Source organism: Hyperoodon ampullatus (genome assembly GCF_949752795.1).
Source record: "Hyperoodon ampullatus genome assembly, chromosome: 4".
NCBI lineage: Eukaryota > Metazoa > Chordata > Mammalia > Artiodactyla > Ziphiidae > Hyperoodon > Hyperoodon ampullatus.
The window spans coordinates 50,353,861-50,370,540 of NC_136917.1; the positions used below are offsets into that span (position 1 = coordinate 50,353,861).

Consider the following 16,680-nt stretch of genomic DNA (forward strand, 5'->3'; position numbering starts at 1 on the left):
TCACCCAGGAAGATGTTATTTGTAAATACATGCTTTACTGAATTAGAGTACTCAAAGGGAGATTTTTCAATACTTCCAACTGGATGGCTAAGAATGAGATACTTGTATATTCAACTTGTTTACCTAGGATTGAGCCAGCTACGTGGAGACTGAGCTAATTATCAAAAGAGCTATTTTTTTTTTTTTTTTTTTTTTTCGGTACGCGGGCCTCTCACTGCTGTGGCCTCTCCCGTTGTGGAGCACAGGCTCCGGATGCGCAGGCCCAGCGGCCATGGCTCACGGGCCCAGCCGCTCCACGGCATGTGGGATCCTCCCGGACTGGAGCACGAGCCCGTGCCCCCTGCATCGGCCTGCAGACTCCCAACCACTGTGCCACCAGGGAAGCCCAAAGAGCTATGTATTAACCTTGACTTTTCTACTAACTGGAGCTTTTTTCTTTGGCAGTATAAGTAAACTTTCTCTGGACCTTAAGATTTCTCACATTTCATCCAGTTCTCTCATTCCATGATTAAGATCAATTAACTACATTCTTTAATGTGCACACTTTCAGAAACTTTGCATCTATTCATTATTCATTGAATATATATTCACTTCTTTCTAACTGTTAGACCCTTCAATGTTGCTGGGAAACCAAATCGTGTCTTTATGTAATGTCTATTACGTAGTAATGTAATCCATCATTCCATAGAGATAAGCAAACTATGGTCCAGAGCGGATAAATGTTTTATTTTTATATAAAATACTCTTCCTGAAATTGGGAAGAACCTATAATTCATGATCTATGACTTAAATGGTAGATATTGTAAAATAATTATAAACATATGGTCATTTTGTTAAAAATCCTTCATTATTCACATTGAAATTCCAAGAATAAGAGAGGGAGAAGGGATTTTCCTAAGATCCCACAGTGACTGCATGGTTGATTTTGATCAGAAAAACAGGTCTTTTTATCCAGGTTTACGCCAGGTCAATATTCCGTATTGTATCTTTTTGTTTTCTTGATCACAAAGTAAAAACACGAACAGTACTTCTACAGAATTTACTTTATTGACAAGCGAATCAAGGGAAATATATATTGAACTCCCCAGGCTCAAGGTAGAGTAGAAGGTGTGTCTTTATAAATTGAAGGGATTCACTAGAGAAAAGTAAGAGCAGAGGCAAGAAAAGAAGGATGAGGGAGCTGGCAAGTCAGCAGAAAACACTTGTTCTGATTCAGCATTTTCCATAGTGCTTTAGGTTGAGCTTCCCACCACTTTTCCTACAAAAAAGAAAGACAAATGAATGCTCAGTGCAATATCATTAGTATCCCTCACAGAGGTTGGAAAAAGGTTTAACTCTGTCATAGTCCATGTAATCATTTGCTTTACAGGTATCCATGTCTGTGATTAGGCAGGGGTTATTTAAATGCACTCAGAGGTAACATCTGCCTAATTGCAGAAAGCCTGAATCTTAACAAACTTCAGAGTTTTACTAGGGTTTAGACTTTTTGGTTTTAACTGTTCATTATCTGAGAATAAATATGTATACAACTAGAAAAGGTAAAAGTGACAGGAGATATAATGGCAAGGAGACTATACTGTCATAGTTCTAACCTGATAGAAGATGTAAGAAGTTGAACCAAATATTCAGGCATTTGGCATTTTATAGCAGACATATATCAGGCCTTCTCAGCAATATGGGACCATTAAATCAAATCTCACCTTACCCTACTGCACTTTTCCTGGGAAGATTTTGGTATTGATTTTTCAGATATGTTATATAGAAATATAGGCACACATGTACTATGCATTGATTCATTATTTATTTATATCATTCTATGTGCTTAGCCCTGTTATTATTGATAGGGATTTATATAATCCCTGTGCTTAGGAATTTTATGGCTAAATTGACAGAAATTAAGGCATTCATAGAAGAAACTCTAATACAAGAAAATGATGACAGTGATAGAGGAAGTGAGGTAACTTATCTGGGTTAAACTTTTATCTGGGTTAAACCCCCTTTCTTTTAGAGCAATCAGACCAAAAGATTGATTGACTGATTGAATAAATTTATATTAATTATAAATTAATTTAATCAGGAATCTCACAGTCAGTTGGCTAAAATCTACAGCACCTGTTCTTTCTTGGAAACATGTAAATTCAATAAATATTGGCCCTTGATAGGATCTTCCTAGTATACTGTCTGTAAGTTTGAATGTCTGGATAATAAGGGATAATCCTCTTCTCTATTCTTTATTGAAAGGCTCTTTTCATCAGACTAAAAGAGAAGAATGAATGGGACTTGGTGCCTTAGCAACATATAATTTGTAATAAAATAAAATGTCTGAAAGTAATTTGGTTAAAGTAATATTTTTCTTGATAAATTTTCTTACAAGTTTTTCATGTTTTTGATTTTGATGAATTTTCAAACTCGACTGCACTTTAAAAAATTTCTTTCATCTTTTCCAAAATTATTAATAATAACAACAAACATAACTGAATGAAAATTATTGAAATTTTAATTAAAAATAAAGGAAAAAATAAGAAGCTGTGTAAAAATTCTTAAAGATGTATAAATTTTTAAAATAATTTTCCTGAGTCAAATTTAATAATAACAAAGTAAACTAACTGTTTATGTTTTCAAATAATTTAGATAATTTTTTTGGTTTGTTTTTGACCCATATGTTTTCTTTTTTTTTAATTTTTAATTGAAGTATAGTTGATTTAGTGTTGTGTTAATTACTGCTGTACAGCAAAGTGACTCAGTTATACATATACATACATTCTTTTTCATATTCTTTTAAATTATGGTTTATCACAGGATATTGACTAGAGTTCCCTGTGCTATATAGTAGGACCTTGTTGTTTATACATTCTATATATACTAGCTTACATGTGCTAATCCCAAACTCCCAATCCAAATCTCTCCCACCCCCTCCCCCTTGGCAACCACCAGTCTATTCTCTATGTCTGTGATTCTATTCCTGTTTCACAGATAGGTTCATTTGTGTCACAGACCCATATGTTTTCAAGCCATTTGCCTGCAGCTTATTTCTTCAGTTTCTATGGGTGGGTATGAGTAGAACTTTCTAGAATATCTCAAGGAAAGTGCCATAGTCTTATTCTGGAAGTTTGTGTTTGCAAGGAAGTTTTAGTGAGTATGATACTTACACCACTGCCTTACAGAAGGTACATTTATTGGCATATGTCCGGCCATCAGAACCACAGTGGGGATTAGATTCTCGAGTGCAGTGGACCTTGGGGTCCTGGAACTCACCACAGTCAATCTAGCAAAGTAAACACACTGACATTGATATTAGTGCATTCTTTCTAAGGGACTGTCCCTCAGGACAGAAGCTTTGGACAGCAAACTTAGAATTACTTCTATAGTATTGTATGTAGTTGTGATGTAAAGTTTCCTGAAATAGGAAATCACTTTCCTTTTCTAACTAGAATATATTAAACATAATTAAGACTTTTTAAGAAATAGGAGATACATGGCTATAATTACTGTATTCAGGAGTAAGATAATGATGTAAGCCAGATGTTTACTTATTACAGAAGGAGTAAGGCAAATGCTATAGGTATGACTTTTTGCTCCAACACTAAATTGTTCCAACTAAGAGTAGATTTTGGTCTTTAAATGGCATTTTTTTTTAAACTGTATTAATGTAACTCCAGTAGCACTCCTTCTGCATTGCTTTTTTTTAATTCAGTTTTTTTTTTTTTTTTTTTTTTTTGCGGTACGCGGGCCTCTCACTGCTGTGGCCTCTCCTGTTGCGGAGCACAGGCTCCAGACGCGCAGGCTCAACGGCCATGGCTCATGGGCCTAGCCACTCTGTGGCATGTGGAATCCTCCCAGACCAGGGCACAAACCCGTGTCCCCTGCATCGGCAGGCGGACTCCCAACCACTGTGCCACCAGGGAAGCCCTCTGCATTGCTTTAAAGATCAATGCTAGGAGCTCTCAGATGTTATCTGTTAGCTTGTTAGTTTTCCCTGTGGCTGCTACATCCATTTATTAACTCTTGAAAACAAAATTTCAATGTCATTATGTTAATTTACTCTGTCCCAGAGTGTGTTTGTAGAATTTGAACTTTTGTGCCTACTACAATAACTGAGTAATGGCTAACCTAAACTGCTCTGTTTTGAAGGATTCTGAGGTTGCATCAAGCCTTGGTGAGAACACACGCTATGACTGATTAATATCAAGGGCTCTATAGAAGGAATGATAGAGCTTATGCTACTAATATATCCCCTCGGTTCTAGTGGTCTCTCAGAAGTAGTCTGAAGTTTTAAGATTCTTTTCAATTCAGTGTCAGTTGAGTCAATAGCTGGCGTGCAAATAATATTTGAGCCATTTTATTCCAGGGTACAGGCAATATGCAGTAGGTAGAACTGAACTCCTTCAGATGGCAGCTATGTTGAATGAAGTGACATTTAAACGTGAATAAAGGGACCATTCTTTACCCCATCACAGTTCCATTAAAATAATACTGTCTTATGTTTATTAATTGCTTCATAATCTCCAAACTATTCTCATATGGATCAACTCAGTGGTCCCACAATAACCCTGAGATGCACACTGAACAATATTATACATATTAGCTAATATGTATAATTTTTTAAAATTATTTATTTATTTATTTATTATTTATTTTTGGCTGCATTGGGTCTTCATTGCTGCACACGGGCTTTCTCTAGTTGCAGCGAGTGGGGGCTACTCTTTGTTGCGGTGCATGGACTTCTCATTGCAGTGGCTTCTCTTGTTGCAGAGCAAGGGCTGTAGGCGTGCAGGCCTCAGTAGTTGTCGCACGTGGGCTCAGCAGTTGTGGCTCGCGGGCTCTAGAGCGCAGGCTCAGTAGTTGTGGTGCACGGGCTCCGTTGCTCCACAGCAATGTGGGATCTTCCCGGACCAGGGCTCAAACCCATGTCCCCTGCATTGGCAGGCGGATTCCTAACTACTGTGCCACCAGGGAAGCCCTAGCCAATATGTATAATTGATCCTCAGGAAATTAAGTGGCTTACCAGTGCCACACAACCAGAAGCATTGAGACCAGTGCTTGAACATACTCCTCATAGCTGACCCAGAATTTCCAACAGTATACTATGGTTGATTTCCAACACATCCTCATAGAGAGAAATAAAGACCAACTGTCATGGTATACCCTTGACCATGCTTATAGTCAGGCCACGTAGGCTTTTTTAAAATACCTTATTAGGGAACTGTATGGGCAGAGGTAACAGGAACCATTTGTTTAAAGTATTAGCAAACCATTATATACTGATAAAGGCCTCTGAAGGTTTGCATGAGAAAATGCCCAGCAAAAGAGCTATGTAACTGAGTTTAAAAATATTATCACATATATCAGATTTAAGGTACCTGAGACTCTTACGTATGCACTTTTTGTTGAAATTTGACATCTTGTACTATTAAGATTGGGTAGTATGGTGCTAACCAGAGATTTTCTTAGCGCACGGTCAGATAGGAGATACCTAGGCTTCTTACAGTCCTACCTACAGGCCCACTCTCTCCTCTGCTCTTAAAGATCACTCCATCCTCTCATACCACTTCCAGGAGGGTAATCTTTTATTTAGGTCTCCAGACAGAAAATAAAAGCTGGAAAATCTTTAGGATATTGTAAACCATAGAATGTATTTTTTTCAAAAGCTAATGCATTTTGTATTTATGTCATTAATATACACATTTGCAATTGTGTGCTTGAGTCAAGAAAATTCTTTAAACCACAGAATCATCATAGATATTTTCCTTTATTTCACAAAGAGCTAATGGGTAATTATTGATAGTATTTTGAAAACACAGTTCTGGGTGCTAGTGATACAAAGAGGAAGCGGTTATAAATATCTCAATAAGCTCACCGTCTTATCTGCATTAGGGAAACAGAGGGACAGGTAATTTCAGCACAACGTGTTGTAAATGCCGTAGTGGGACAAATAGAGGCAATGCGGAAGCTGAGAAAAGGGCATCTCAGTCAGAGATACGTGTGTCTCTACAGGTTCTAGGTAAATATTTTCACTATAAACTTCTTTTCTGTAAGCATCTTTGCCACAAACACTTTCATTGATAACTAGTTGACCATAAGGCAATTTTGCTGTAAAAGATAAAATTACTAAAAATAAAAGAGGGACATTAATGAGGATATAATGAAATTTATTTTTCATAGCAAAATTAAAAAGACTTCATTGCAAAATACAGCATGTTTGAATTCATTTAAAATGTGTGCAAATTCAGGGCCATATTGCACAAATACCTAATTTAATTTTGTGGGTTGTACCTAAGCATTTGCCATCAACGTCTTTAGTTCATAGTATTATATCTTTCTTTGGTTGATTCGTCTCCTCGTTTGGCATCGCACTGTTTCTTTTTTGCTAAAATTTCTGCCTTTATTAACAGAGGTATTGTTTTCCAAATACTAGGATGCACATTTGTAACTAAGCTTTGAATTGCCTTGTAAAAGCTTCTACACTGTTGTTTGTTCCTGGTATATTGTCAAGTAAGTATTATCACCATGTTTTCTATCGAGCCCATATGTGTAGTTTTTATCATCCACTATTTTAAGACTGCCAGTGTGCCCCTCACCGTCTAGACTATTATGAGGGCTCAGATTTATGTAATATAAAAATTGGAGTACTGAATCAATGGATAAATGAAACCAAACTGTCTACCAGTGGAAACCGAATCCGATCAACCTGTTAGTTTATCTTTTACGGCAGAATTGCCTTACAGCTAATTAGTTACCCATGGCTAAAACACCCGGGGCAAAGATGTTTACGGCAAAGACGCTTATGGGGAAGATACCGGAGGTGGCCTCTCAGGGCAGGTAAGGAAAAGAAAAAAAGAAAGTCTCTTACATGAAAGAGACGCCTCCTTAAGCCACCTTTCCCTGGCAGCCGGCCCTCTCATCTTGTGATGCAGCGCCTTTTGTCCTTTAGAAAGCAGATATGGAAGTGGCACTTGGGGAGGGTCTTCGCTTTGAGAATTTCTAGAACCCAGCTACCTCCCCAAACCCACTTGCCACTTCCACTGCCCCGTGGGAATGAGACTAGGAAAAGCAAAGGATTTCAGCGAAAAACCTAACCAACCAAACGGTATATGAACAAACCTCCTTAACATAGATACAAACCTACATACCTGTAAATTGCAGTGGCCTTTCATGATCCCTGAAGTAAGCTCAGGAATCATATTATAGAACTTGTTCTGCCATTTGCCATTGGCCAGTTGTGTTTTCTTGGACAAAGTACTCAATATCTGCACCTCAATTTTCTTTTCTTTTTTTTTTTTTTTTTGCGGTACGCGGGCCTCTCACTGTTGTGGCCTCTCCCGTTGTGGAGCACAGGCTCCGGACGCGCAGGCTCAGCGGCCATGGCCCACGGGCCCAGCCGCTCCACGGCATGTGGGAATCTTCCCGGACTGGGGCACGAACCCGTGTCCCCTGCATCGGCAGGCGGACTCTCAACCACTGTGCCACCAGGGAAGCCCTGCGCCTCAATTTTCTTAACCAAAAAATTATAGAAAACCCCAAAACCAGAAAACACAGCTGCCATGTCTCATTCCCAGGGTTTTTATAAGGATCAAATGTGGTCACCTGAGAGCTGTAGAAAGTCAGTGTGGAATATTTGAAATAGTCCTGGAGGAGGAGTGTAGAAAATAAGCTGCTCATTGTAGGCCTGCCCTAACTGTGTCTCTCATCACATTCTGAAAGGCTCTGTAACTCATAGCACATGCTAAGTACTGTCAGACTAGATAAACTCTAATGATGCTCCAGCTTTGATAACCCAAGATTTAGCTGTGACTTCTTCCGGTGGAGTAGCTTAAATAAAGCTGGGTCCCTAGTTCTGCAGTTGGGTGGGAGAACAGCAACTATTGCCCAAATGCTTCCTCCTTTATGTCTAAAGGATCCACTTCACTCACTGTGTGAAAATTTTTAGCTTGGTGACTGGGGGCAGAAAAGGACCACTCTCTGAGAGCCCCAGAGGTTGGGGGAGGTTAAGAATGCCTTTGTAGAGCCAGCCAGAAATCCCTTTTGTGAGACAAAGAGTGAGGCAGAGGAATATCAAAGTTGAGACTAGAAAGAGCCCACATCTCTCAGAACCAAAAAGAAGTAGGCTGATTTTGGAGTGTTGTGTCATTCCTCTGCTTAAATTTTCTCTCTTCTTTTGTATTTTTATTTTAGACTCCTTTAAACGGAATCCAAGCAATTGGCTTCTCAGTCCAAATTGAAGCAGGTCTAGACAAAGGGTGACAATAGGGTTATCTTTTCTCCTTTAAAGTGTCCTCCATGAGGCACTTGGGAGACCTAGGAGAGCTGAAGGACAACCCCTACCCCCCCTACTTAAAATGTCCTAATACTCTGTAATTCTAGGGAATTATCCTGAAGATGGGATTAGACTAACCTAAGTCTGAATTCTGTTTCTCCCACTTATTAGCTGCATTACTTTGTGCACTCAGTGTTCTGAGTTTAAATTTCTTCATCTTTAACAAGGGGCTGGTAATGCCTGTTTTCTAGGGTTGTTGTAACGATAAATCCTATGAAAACACTTTGTAAAGTGTCAAGTGTCATGTGTAAGATTACTGTCATAAGCACTAATAATGTAAATTGTATCACGTTCTAGAAATTTTGAGCCCAATATTTCTTACCCTAATTTACTTAGCTTAAAACAGTTTTTTGTTTGTTTGTTTTGTTTTGTTTTTTGCGGTACACGGGCCTCTCACTGTTGTGGCCTCTCCCGTTGCGGAGCACAGGCTCCGGACGCGCAGGCTCAGCGGCCATGGCCCACGGGCCCAGCCGCTCCATGGCATGTGGGATCTTCCCGGACCGGGGCACGAACCCGCGCCCCCTGCATCGGCAGGCGGACTCTCAACCACTGCGCCACCAGGGAAGCCCTTAAAACAGTTTTTTAAAAATTTTAGATTGGTGTTGAATTTAACAAGTGCCTCCATTTATTTCCTTAGATGTCCAGCTTTCAGATACTACTTCCAGGCATTGGGTGCCAGTGTTTAGTATCAGCCTGACCTCTTATGGTTCTTCAAAGAACTGTGCCTTCTAAAATATTTTGGAATGCAGTGACATTTTTGTTACCCAAATTAGTCATCTTTGCTAACAGTGACTACAAAATCATTTAACTTGGGTGTGAAGTGAGTTTATATGGTCACTAAATCAACTAAAGAGTCAGCATCATTGATATTTTAGTTTAATATTTTAATTCTACAGATAAAGCCAAAGAAAATTTGCAGACACACACACTTCCCTAGGATGTAGGACTTCATTTCTTCTTCCTTTTACTACCTATGTGGTTAAATCAATCCCTTTCTTTATTGTACCAGTTTTCCTAACCCCTCCCTGACTTGGCTTCTACTTTCCCGGTTTTCACGCTCCTTCCACACTACCAAAACTGGTCTAAAAAAATGACATCTTTCAGGGTACATCCATTGGCTATTTATAAAACGTTCATGATTTCTTTATATGTGCTACTCTTGACCACTCCCATCTTTTCAAAACTCTTTCCTGATTTCTGTATATGTCAGTACTCCAGTTCTTCAGCTATTTCTTCTCTATCCTTTTTATTGTCTTTTCTAGTTTCCTCCTGAGTATTCATGTTCATTTTCAAGAAAATTTTATATACTTGATTTTCTCTGAGAACATATGTTTTCCCAGATGATGCTAATGAGTCCTAGACTTTTTTTCTTGAGTCTTCATCAAAATCTCTAACTCCAATTTCTGTTTGTCAGAAAGGTACAAGACACCTTTAGTCAACAATCTGACTCATACTTAATATTCATTTATGACCAAAATATAACTCTTTATTTTTCCCTCCAAACTAGTTTTACATTCTAATTTTTCCATTTTTCATAACAGCACCATTCTTCAGATTCCTCAGCCTACCCTCAGATTAAAACATCACCATTTCTATCCCCTTGCAAGTGTTGTCTTTCATGTATTTCTTTATCTTAAGCATCTTCACTAATTCCAAATTTACTACCTATACCCATCCTCAACATTTCTGACCTGAGCCACTGCAGTCAATTCTGCTCTCTTTTCCTCCACTTCCTTCAAGTTTCAGAATTCCTTCAACATGTGGAGACAGGTTATCTTACTTGAAACTATTGTTTTAATTACTTCTTTGTTTAAGACATGAGGCTAGTGAACACTGTTGTGTATTTGTTAGACAATTATACTGCTCAAAGCACTTTCCTATGAACTGCACAATGGCTTTCTGTTGCTGGTTATAGGTAGCATGGAGCTGTGGAAGCTCACTCAGTATGGAGTCAGGGGTCCTGAGTTGTTGACTGCATAGCTTTACTGCTGTTGGTGAACTTGACTTAGCAAGGTCCTCTTTCTGAGGCTTCAGTTTTCCTCTGTAGTTAAGTTGTAGAGGCTGGTTAACATCTCCAAATTGTATTGGTATTCTCTCAGTATATTAATTATAAGTGAATTCAAGCTAATTAGGAAAAATGAACAGCCCCAAATATATTCTAGTCATGGAGCATTGTTTTACTATTAAAATTGACCATATATTTATCTTAAAATACAAATAAAACTGAACTTAGATATCCCCAAAATTATTGTAAAAGAAAATGGTTGCCAATTATTGTTTTTGAGAGGTTTGTTAATTCCAATCAAAAATATTCATTTAAACATCTCTTTAAGTATATGGTTCCCAAATACACAGCCTGATAGGGGAACTAAGAAAAATAAACATAGTATAGTAAGTGATTCTAAAAGCAAAATTTATCCAGGTTAAAGGACTATCCTTATTCTGAGATTATGACTTTCAAGCATTTGTTATTACACTACAATTTCTGTAATGAAGGGTGGTGATGGTAAATTGTAGTTTTTAAGTTATTTTTATTTTATTATTATTTTATGTTATTTAATGTTCCTACTTGGAGTTGTTAGCATATTAGTCATTTACATTTACAGAGAAATGACCATGAATTTGTAGGACCATGAATTCCAAAAGTCTCAGAACGTGCTTTTTGTTTAGCTCAAATAATATTTTTGAAAGAATGAGAAACTTTTACAAATCTCTAATTTAGACTGCTAGCTGTAATCTCCCATCAGATGCTTCGTAATGAAGAGACTTCTTGGCATGAAAAGATTGACTTGAGTGTTGGAAAAAATCATTCTTCCTTTCGTCTTGGCTGGATCAAACTTGGACAGGCATGCTTCTAAGTTTAGTTTCAACTCTTTCTGCCTGGCTTTGGGACTGTCACCCTCTTTCCAGGCATGCAGAAGAGAAGGGGTAGCCTTGATGTCATCCTAAAGGTGGTACCCTCTTTGCCCTTTATATTTGTGTATTTATTTATTTATTTTTGGCTGCGTTGGGTCTTCGTTGCTGCGTGCGGGCTTTCTCTAGTTGCGGCGAGCAGGGCTACTCTTTGTTGCGGTACGCGGGCTTATTATTGTGGTGGCTTCTCTTGTTGCAGAGCACGGGCTCTAGGCATGTGGGCTTCAGTAGTTGTGGCTTGTGGGCTATAGAGCGCAGGCTCAGTAGTTGTGGCACACGGGCTTAGTTGCTCTGTGGCATGTGGGATCTTCCCGGACCAGGGCTCGAACCCATGTCCCCTACATTGGCAAGTGGATTCTTAACCACTGCGCCACGAGGGAACCCCCTGCGCTTTATATTTGAATGGAAAAGAGAGCATTCTTCGCAAGGCATGCAGACTGATTCAGATACCTAAGCCAGAAGGGGCTTTAAAGATCATTAAATCCAACTCTTCATTTTAGAGATGTGGAAACAAAGGCAATGAGAAGGGAAAGAGACATCCTTCAAACTACACAGGCAGGAAGTTTTCAAATTGGAGCTCATCTATATAGTCTCCAACATACTTGAGCACTCCAAAGTCAGTGCATCCCAGCACTAGATTCTTAGAACGCAGATTCAAAACCTCCCACCTGGGATTATTATTCAGTAAGTCTGGCATGGTCCCTGAGGATCTACATATTAATATTTAGTAAGCATCCCCAGAGATCCTAAAGCAAGCAGATAGATTATTTTAAATGAACTTTAAGAACCACTAAAAATCTGGGAAACATTAACAATCTGGGAAATGAGAGCCCAAAGAAGGGAAGTGACTTGTGTGTTAATGAGAAAATCAGGATTAAATTCCATATTTTAAAAACCTATGTGTAATGGTCTTAATCATATTTTACTACCTAATGGGATATAAAATGTATTGGCTGGATCTCATGTCCTTTTCATGTTTCTTTGTTTGGATATTTAGCACAGGCTGTGCTACCATATGTATTTAAACATAAGAAATCAATTTAAAAATATACAATTATGTATACTAGTACAAACACACGTGTGCATGCATTAGACACACACAGGTGCATGCACACACACACTCACAGAGGCAATTAATTGTAAGATGTCTTTCATTGTAAGATACATTCCAATTTCTGAGATGCTAAAATTTGAAAAAAAAAAGTCTTATGCAATGTAGTAGGTATATTAGGGTTGGAAAATATTTTTCAACTTCTTTGCCAACTCCAATTAGTTGGCAGTAGTGTCTGGAAACTTCTGATGCCAAGGTTTCTTGGGCACAGCAAGGCAAACAACAACCAGTGCCAAGTCAAATATTAATGTTCAGTATGGACATGGGATGCTATTGGCAGAGCAAATACCTCGTTTCTGTTGCCTTTTTGATAGAACAAGAAAACTGGAAAAATGTTGGTGGATTAATTTGGAAAAAATCAGCCAAACAACAAAGATAATTTGTGCCCATTCCAATTTTTAACCCAAGTTGTATTTAAGTTTGATTGATCAGTTTGTGTATACTCAGTACAAAGCACTAAAGAAGTTTTCTGTCAACTCTTGGTTGCCTTACTTCTAAAAAGAATATAATAACCTCTGTCCTAACTCTTTCAGGAGCTGTTAATTATTGATCAATAACTAATCCTTTCATAGTTTTTGTAACTATGCATAATTTACCAAATGCTCCCACATAGTTTATGTAATTTAAGTCCAATTCTATGAGGTAAATAATATCCCTTTTCTATAGCTGTGGAAATTGTAGCTCAGAAAAGCTGAGTAACTTGCCTAAGATCACACAGTGAAATCAGTGAAAGAGCATGAATGTTACCACAAGTTCATTCTATTTTTATTTATATTCATTTTACTTTAACAAAATCTGGGAGTGGGTGTTTAGGTTCTTTTAAACTGAAAACAGTATTCTCATAAAGATATTGTAGTTAGAAAACTAAGTACTTCTGCTGTTTTCTTCATCTGGCCTGCTTGTCCATTTCTTTGCTCTTTTACCCATAGACAACCTCTTTGGTCAGGGAGTACCAGCCAAGAACCACTCAGGTCTGAAGGATAAATAAAATTATGTACTGACCTGAACTCCTTGACTGAAGACACCTGAAAAAAAAGCATAAAATCCAAACACTGTAATTTCTGAATATGCAAAAAGTGGGATTTGCAAAATTAGGAAATCCCCAAGCCTAGGATGATACTTGTTCTTGGTTCTTGGACATCTCAACAAGTCATGGCTTGGTTATTTTCTTTTATACATGCTCTTCTCTTAGGGAACAGTAGAAACTTGGAAAGTGATATGTGGATGTGGACTGTGATGAGGTAATATTTCTTGGAGGTTGGGGTGGGGTGAGAGAAATAGTCTAAGGATCTGGAGATTCATGTTACCATCTTGGCCCAGTCACTAATTTACTGTGGGAATGATTTTATCATTTCTGGCATCACTTTGGAGAAGTTGGGTTGGAAAGTTTCCTCTAACTCTGCCATTCCAAATTTCAGTGCTTTTGGTCCCTCCCCAAAGACTTTGTCACAGGCAGTTGAGGGAAGGGATTGGGTTTGATGTTTGTTCTTTGAGCCCTAAATTGTTCTTCTGCTTTCTATACTCAGCTTTGAAGACTTGGCCCAAATTTAGACTGGCAAGGACAAACTCATTTTCTTTGCTGTGACTCATTTTTCCTGCTACATCTCTCTAAATTCCCGAAACAGAAAAAGTCCATAAATACAGTCTTGCATCTTTATAATTGTATGTGTGATTTTAGGTTGTGGCTAATTAGCACGGTAGTTTAAAATCCTGAAATAATAAAAGTCTTAGCTTCAATCCTGGTACCAGCTGCTGAATTTTGATAAGGATAAGGAGAGAACAAAGCTTTTAAATTTGAAAAAAACTTAATGCTCATCTACTGTAGTGATTACCAACCTTATTGCAATGGTGTGACTGATTATTAAAAATACAGATTCTGGGCTTCCCTGGTGGTGCAGTGGTTGAGAGTCCACCTGCTGATGCAGGGGACGCGGGTTCATGCCCTGGTCTGGGAAGATCCCACATGCCGCGGAGCGGCTGGGCCTGTGAGCCATGGCCGCTGAGCCTGCGCGTCCGGAGCCTGTGCTCCGCAACGGGAGAGGCCACAACAGTGAGAGGCCCGCGTACCACGCAAAAAAAAAAAAAAAAAAAATACAGATTCCCAGGACAACCACTTGAAAAATTCCATTATATAAGACCAAATACGGTCTGGAAGTCTATAGTTCTGTAACCACTCCAAGTGATTTTTATAACCAGGGAAGACTCATTGTTACAATATTCAGTCATTTCTCAGCTGTACGGATCTTTGATCAGAAGAGGAGAGATTTTGCCCAACGTCTTATATGTATGAAATGTCAAAGTGGAAGCAAGCTTAAATAACAATGCCTGAGTCCAACTAGTACTCTTGTTATTAAAACTTAGTAATAGTAATATCAATAGACATTTTTTGAACACTTAATATGTTCCATCCACTATGTTAAGCACTTTACATGCATTTTCTCATTTACTTCCCTATTTAGGGCTAGTCCTTTTATATTCCCATTTTACAGATGAGGAAAATGAGACTCAGAAAGGTCACACAGCTATAAAATGGAAATGCCAGGACTGAAATTCATTTCTCTTGGTCTCAACATTAAGGCTCTTGGGCACTATGCATTCCCAAATGCCAACATGTCTATCAAGGGCCCTGTTTTAGTATTATCGATAGTATTTGTTTGTATTAGTCAACCAGGTCCAATTAAATAGATCAATTAGCCTTTCTAAAGAGAAGCAATAAGAGGATTATCAGTTGATTTGTGAGTCAGTCTTTGCAAGTAGATTTTAATGTAGTCAAATCTGTTTTTATGTCATCTCAGCAGTTGACTGAGCCACTTATTCGAGTTACTTGGCTTTAGTAGTCAAACTTACTACATAATATCACAGAAATCGTTTATCCATTTTTTTCATATTTCTGAATGGATTTGTTTATGAAAATATGACCAGTTTCCCATGAACAATGACTTCTTCACCTGCTCAATCTCATTGAAAAATTGTTGTTTTTACATGTTTGGGCATTTAAATTTCTGATAGCAGCAAAATTCAACTACTTTTGTCACAGAAAATGATACACCAGACCTGAAAGGTCCCAGGACTCAGTCTCATGTCTAGGATTCTAAAAATGAGAGAATCTCTCAGAGAGTTGAGCTGTTTCTCTGGTTGACACAGGATATTGGTAGATGAGATGGGCCTAGGTTTTGGGTCCAGAGACTCTAGTGTATATTTTGCCCACTACAATAGCATAGAGTAAATAATAAAGAAGGAAAGAAATAGATGCAATGGCCCTGTTCATTCACACAGATGATGATGTGATGAAAAACTTCAAACTGAAGTACAATTGTCCTTTGAACAATCTGAATTCATAGAATATATGACTATTGCTCATTTAGCTGGCCAAAGATACTCCCCTACTTGAAGAATTGTTTAGTTCACCAATAGCATATATGTTTCTGAATTCTAAGGTTCAATAACTTTTTTCTGAAGGATTCTCCAATTGAGTTACCTGTTTTCTGCTTGTTTCAATTTCAGTTGAGTCCTAGTTAGAAGAATAATGAGAACTGGAAAGCTTTCCCTTGTCTTGGAAAGCCAAGCTAATATTTAAAATAAGTATCCATTCTCCATACTATTTCTATGGAACAGACATCATCTGTGATGTCTAAAGACCCGGATTCAAATTCCAAATTCTGCTTACTAGTTACGAGTCCTTGCAATTTTCTTAACTGTTTGTGCCACAATTTCCTTATATATGGAATTTGGATATGAATACCTTGCTATGTGTATTGGAGATAATGCATCAAAGCCCTGAGTACATGCCTAGAATATAGTATATGCTCAACAAATGAAAGTTATTTCTGTAATTATTACAATCACCATTTTCATTATCACAGTCATTATGATGATCTCTCAGAATTGGTCTTTTATATAAAAATTGTTAGGATTTTGAAATATGGTGGACAAATTCATTTGTCATTTCCAGTTTAGTATAAGTATTGGATTTTAATTTTAAGGGAAAAAAAAACCACACAACTCACCTGAATAAAAGCAGAAAAGAGCCAGAGAGAGGAGCAGAAGGACACCTGATATTTTCATGGTGTTGGTTAGCTCACTCAGATTAAGGCTGCTTTGTCCAGTTCAGGTTCTCTGTCAGGACACTCCCCAGAGCTCTAAAACACACACTCAGACATATATATAGACATGATGAAGGGAGCTGGGATCTCCACCTTCTTTATAAACTCACATTCTAAAACCATATGCAATACTACATAGGCATTTATTGGAACCTGTCACCAACTTAAAGAAATGCTTTATGCTTCCCATCAATCTTAAAAATTAGGACAATTGTATGAGTCATACTTTAGATCTTATT

General features: G+C 38.0%; 1 protein-coding gene across 1 annotated transcript; it reads right to left on the reverse strand.

The window, feature by feature from the left end:
• Positions 1-1,028: 1,028 nt before the first annotated feature.
• On the reverse strand, positions 1,029-16,469 carry SPINK6 (serine peptidase inhibitor Kazal type 6). Its single transcript, XM_079702098.1, has 4 exons — positions 16,346-16,469; positions 13,341-13,363; positions 3,150-3,265; positions 1,029-1,258 (listed from the first exon to the last, which is right to left on the reverse strand). Exons 1-4 carry the CDS (start codon positions 16,401-16,403, stop codon positions 1,213-1,215), a joined length of 243 nt encoding a protein of 80 aa, XP_079558224.1. The 5' UTR covers positions 16,404-16,469; the 3' UTR covers positions 1,029-1,212.
• Between the last annotated feature and the right edge of the window lie 211 nt (positions 16,470-16,680).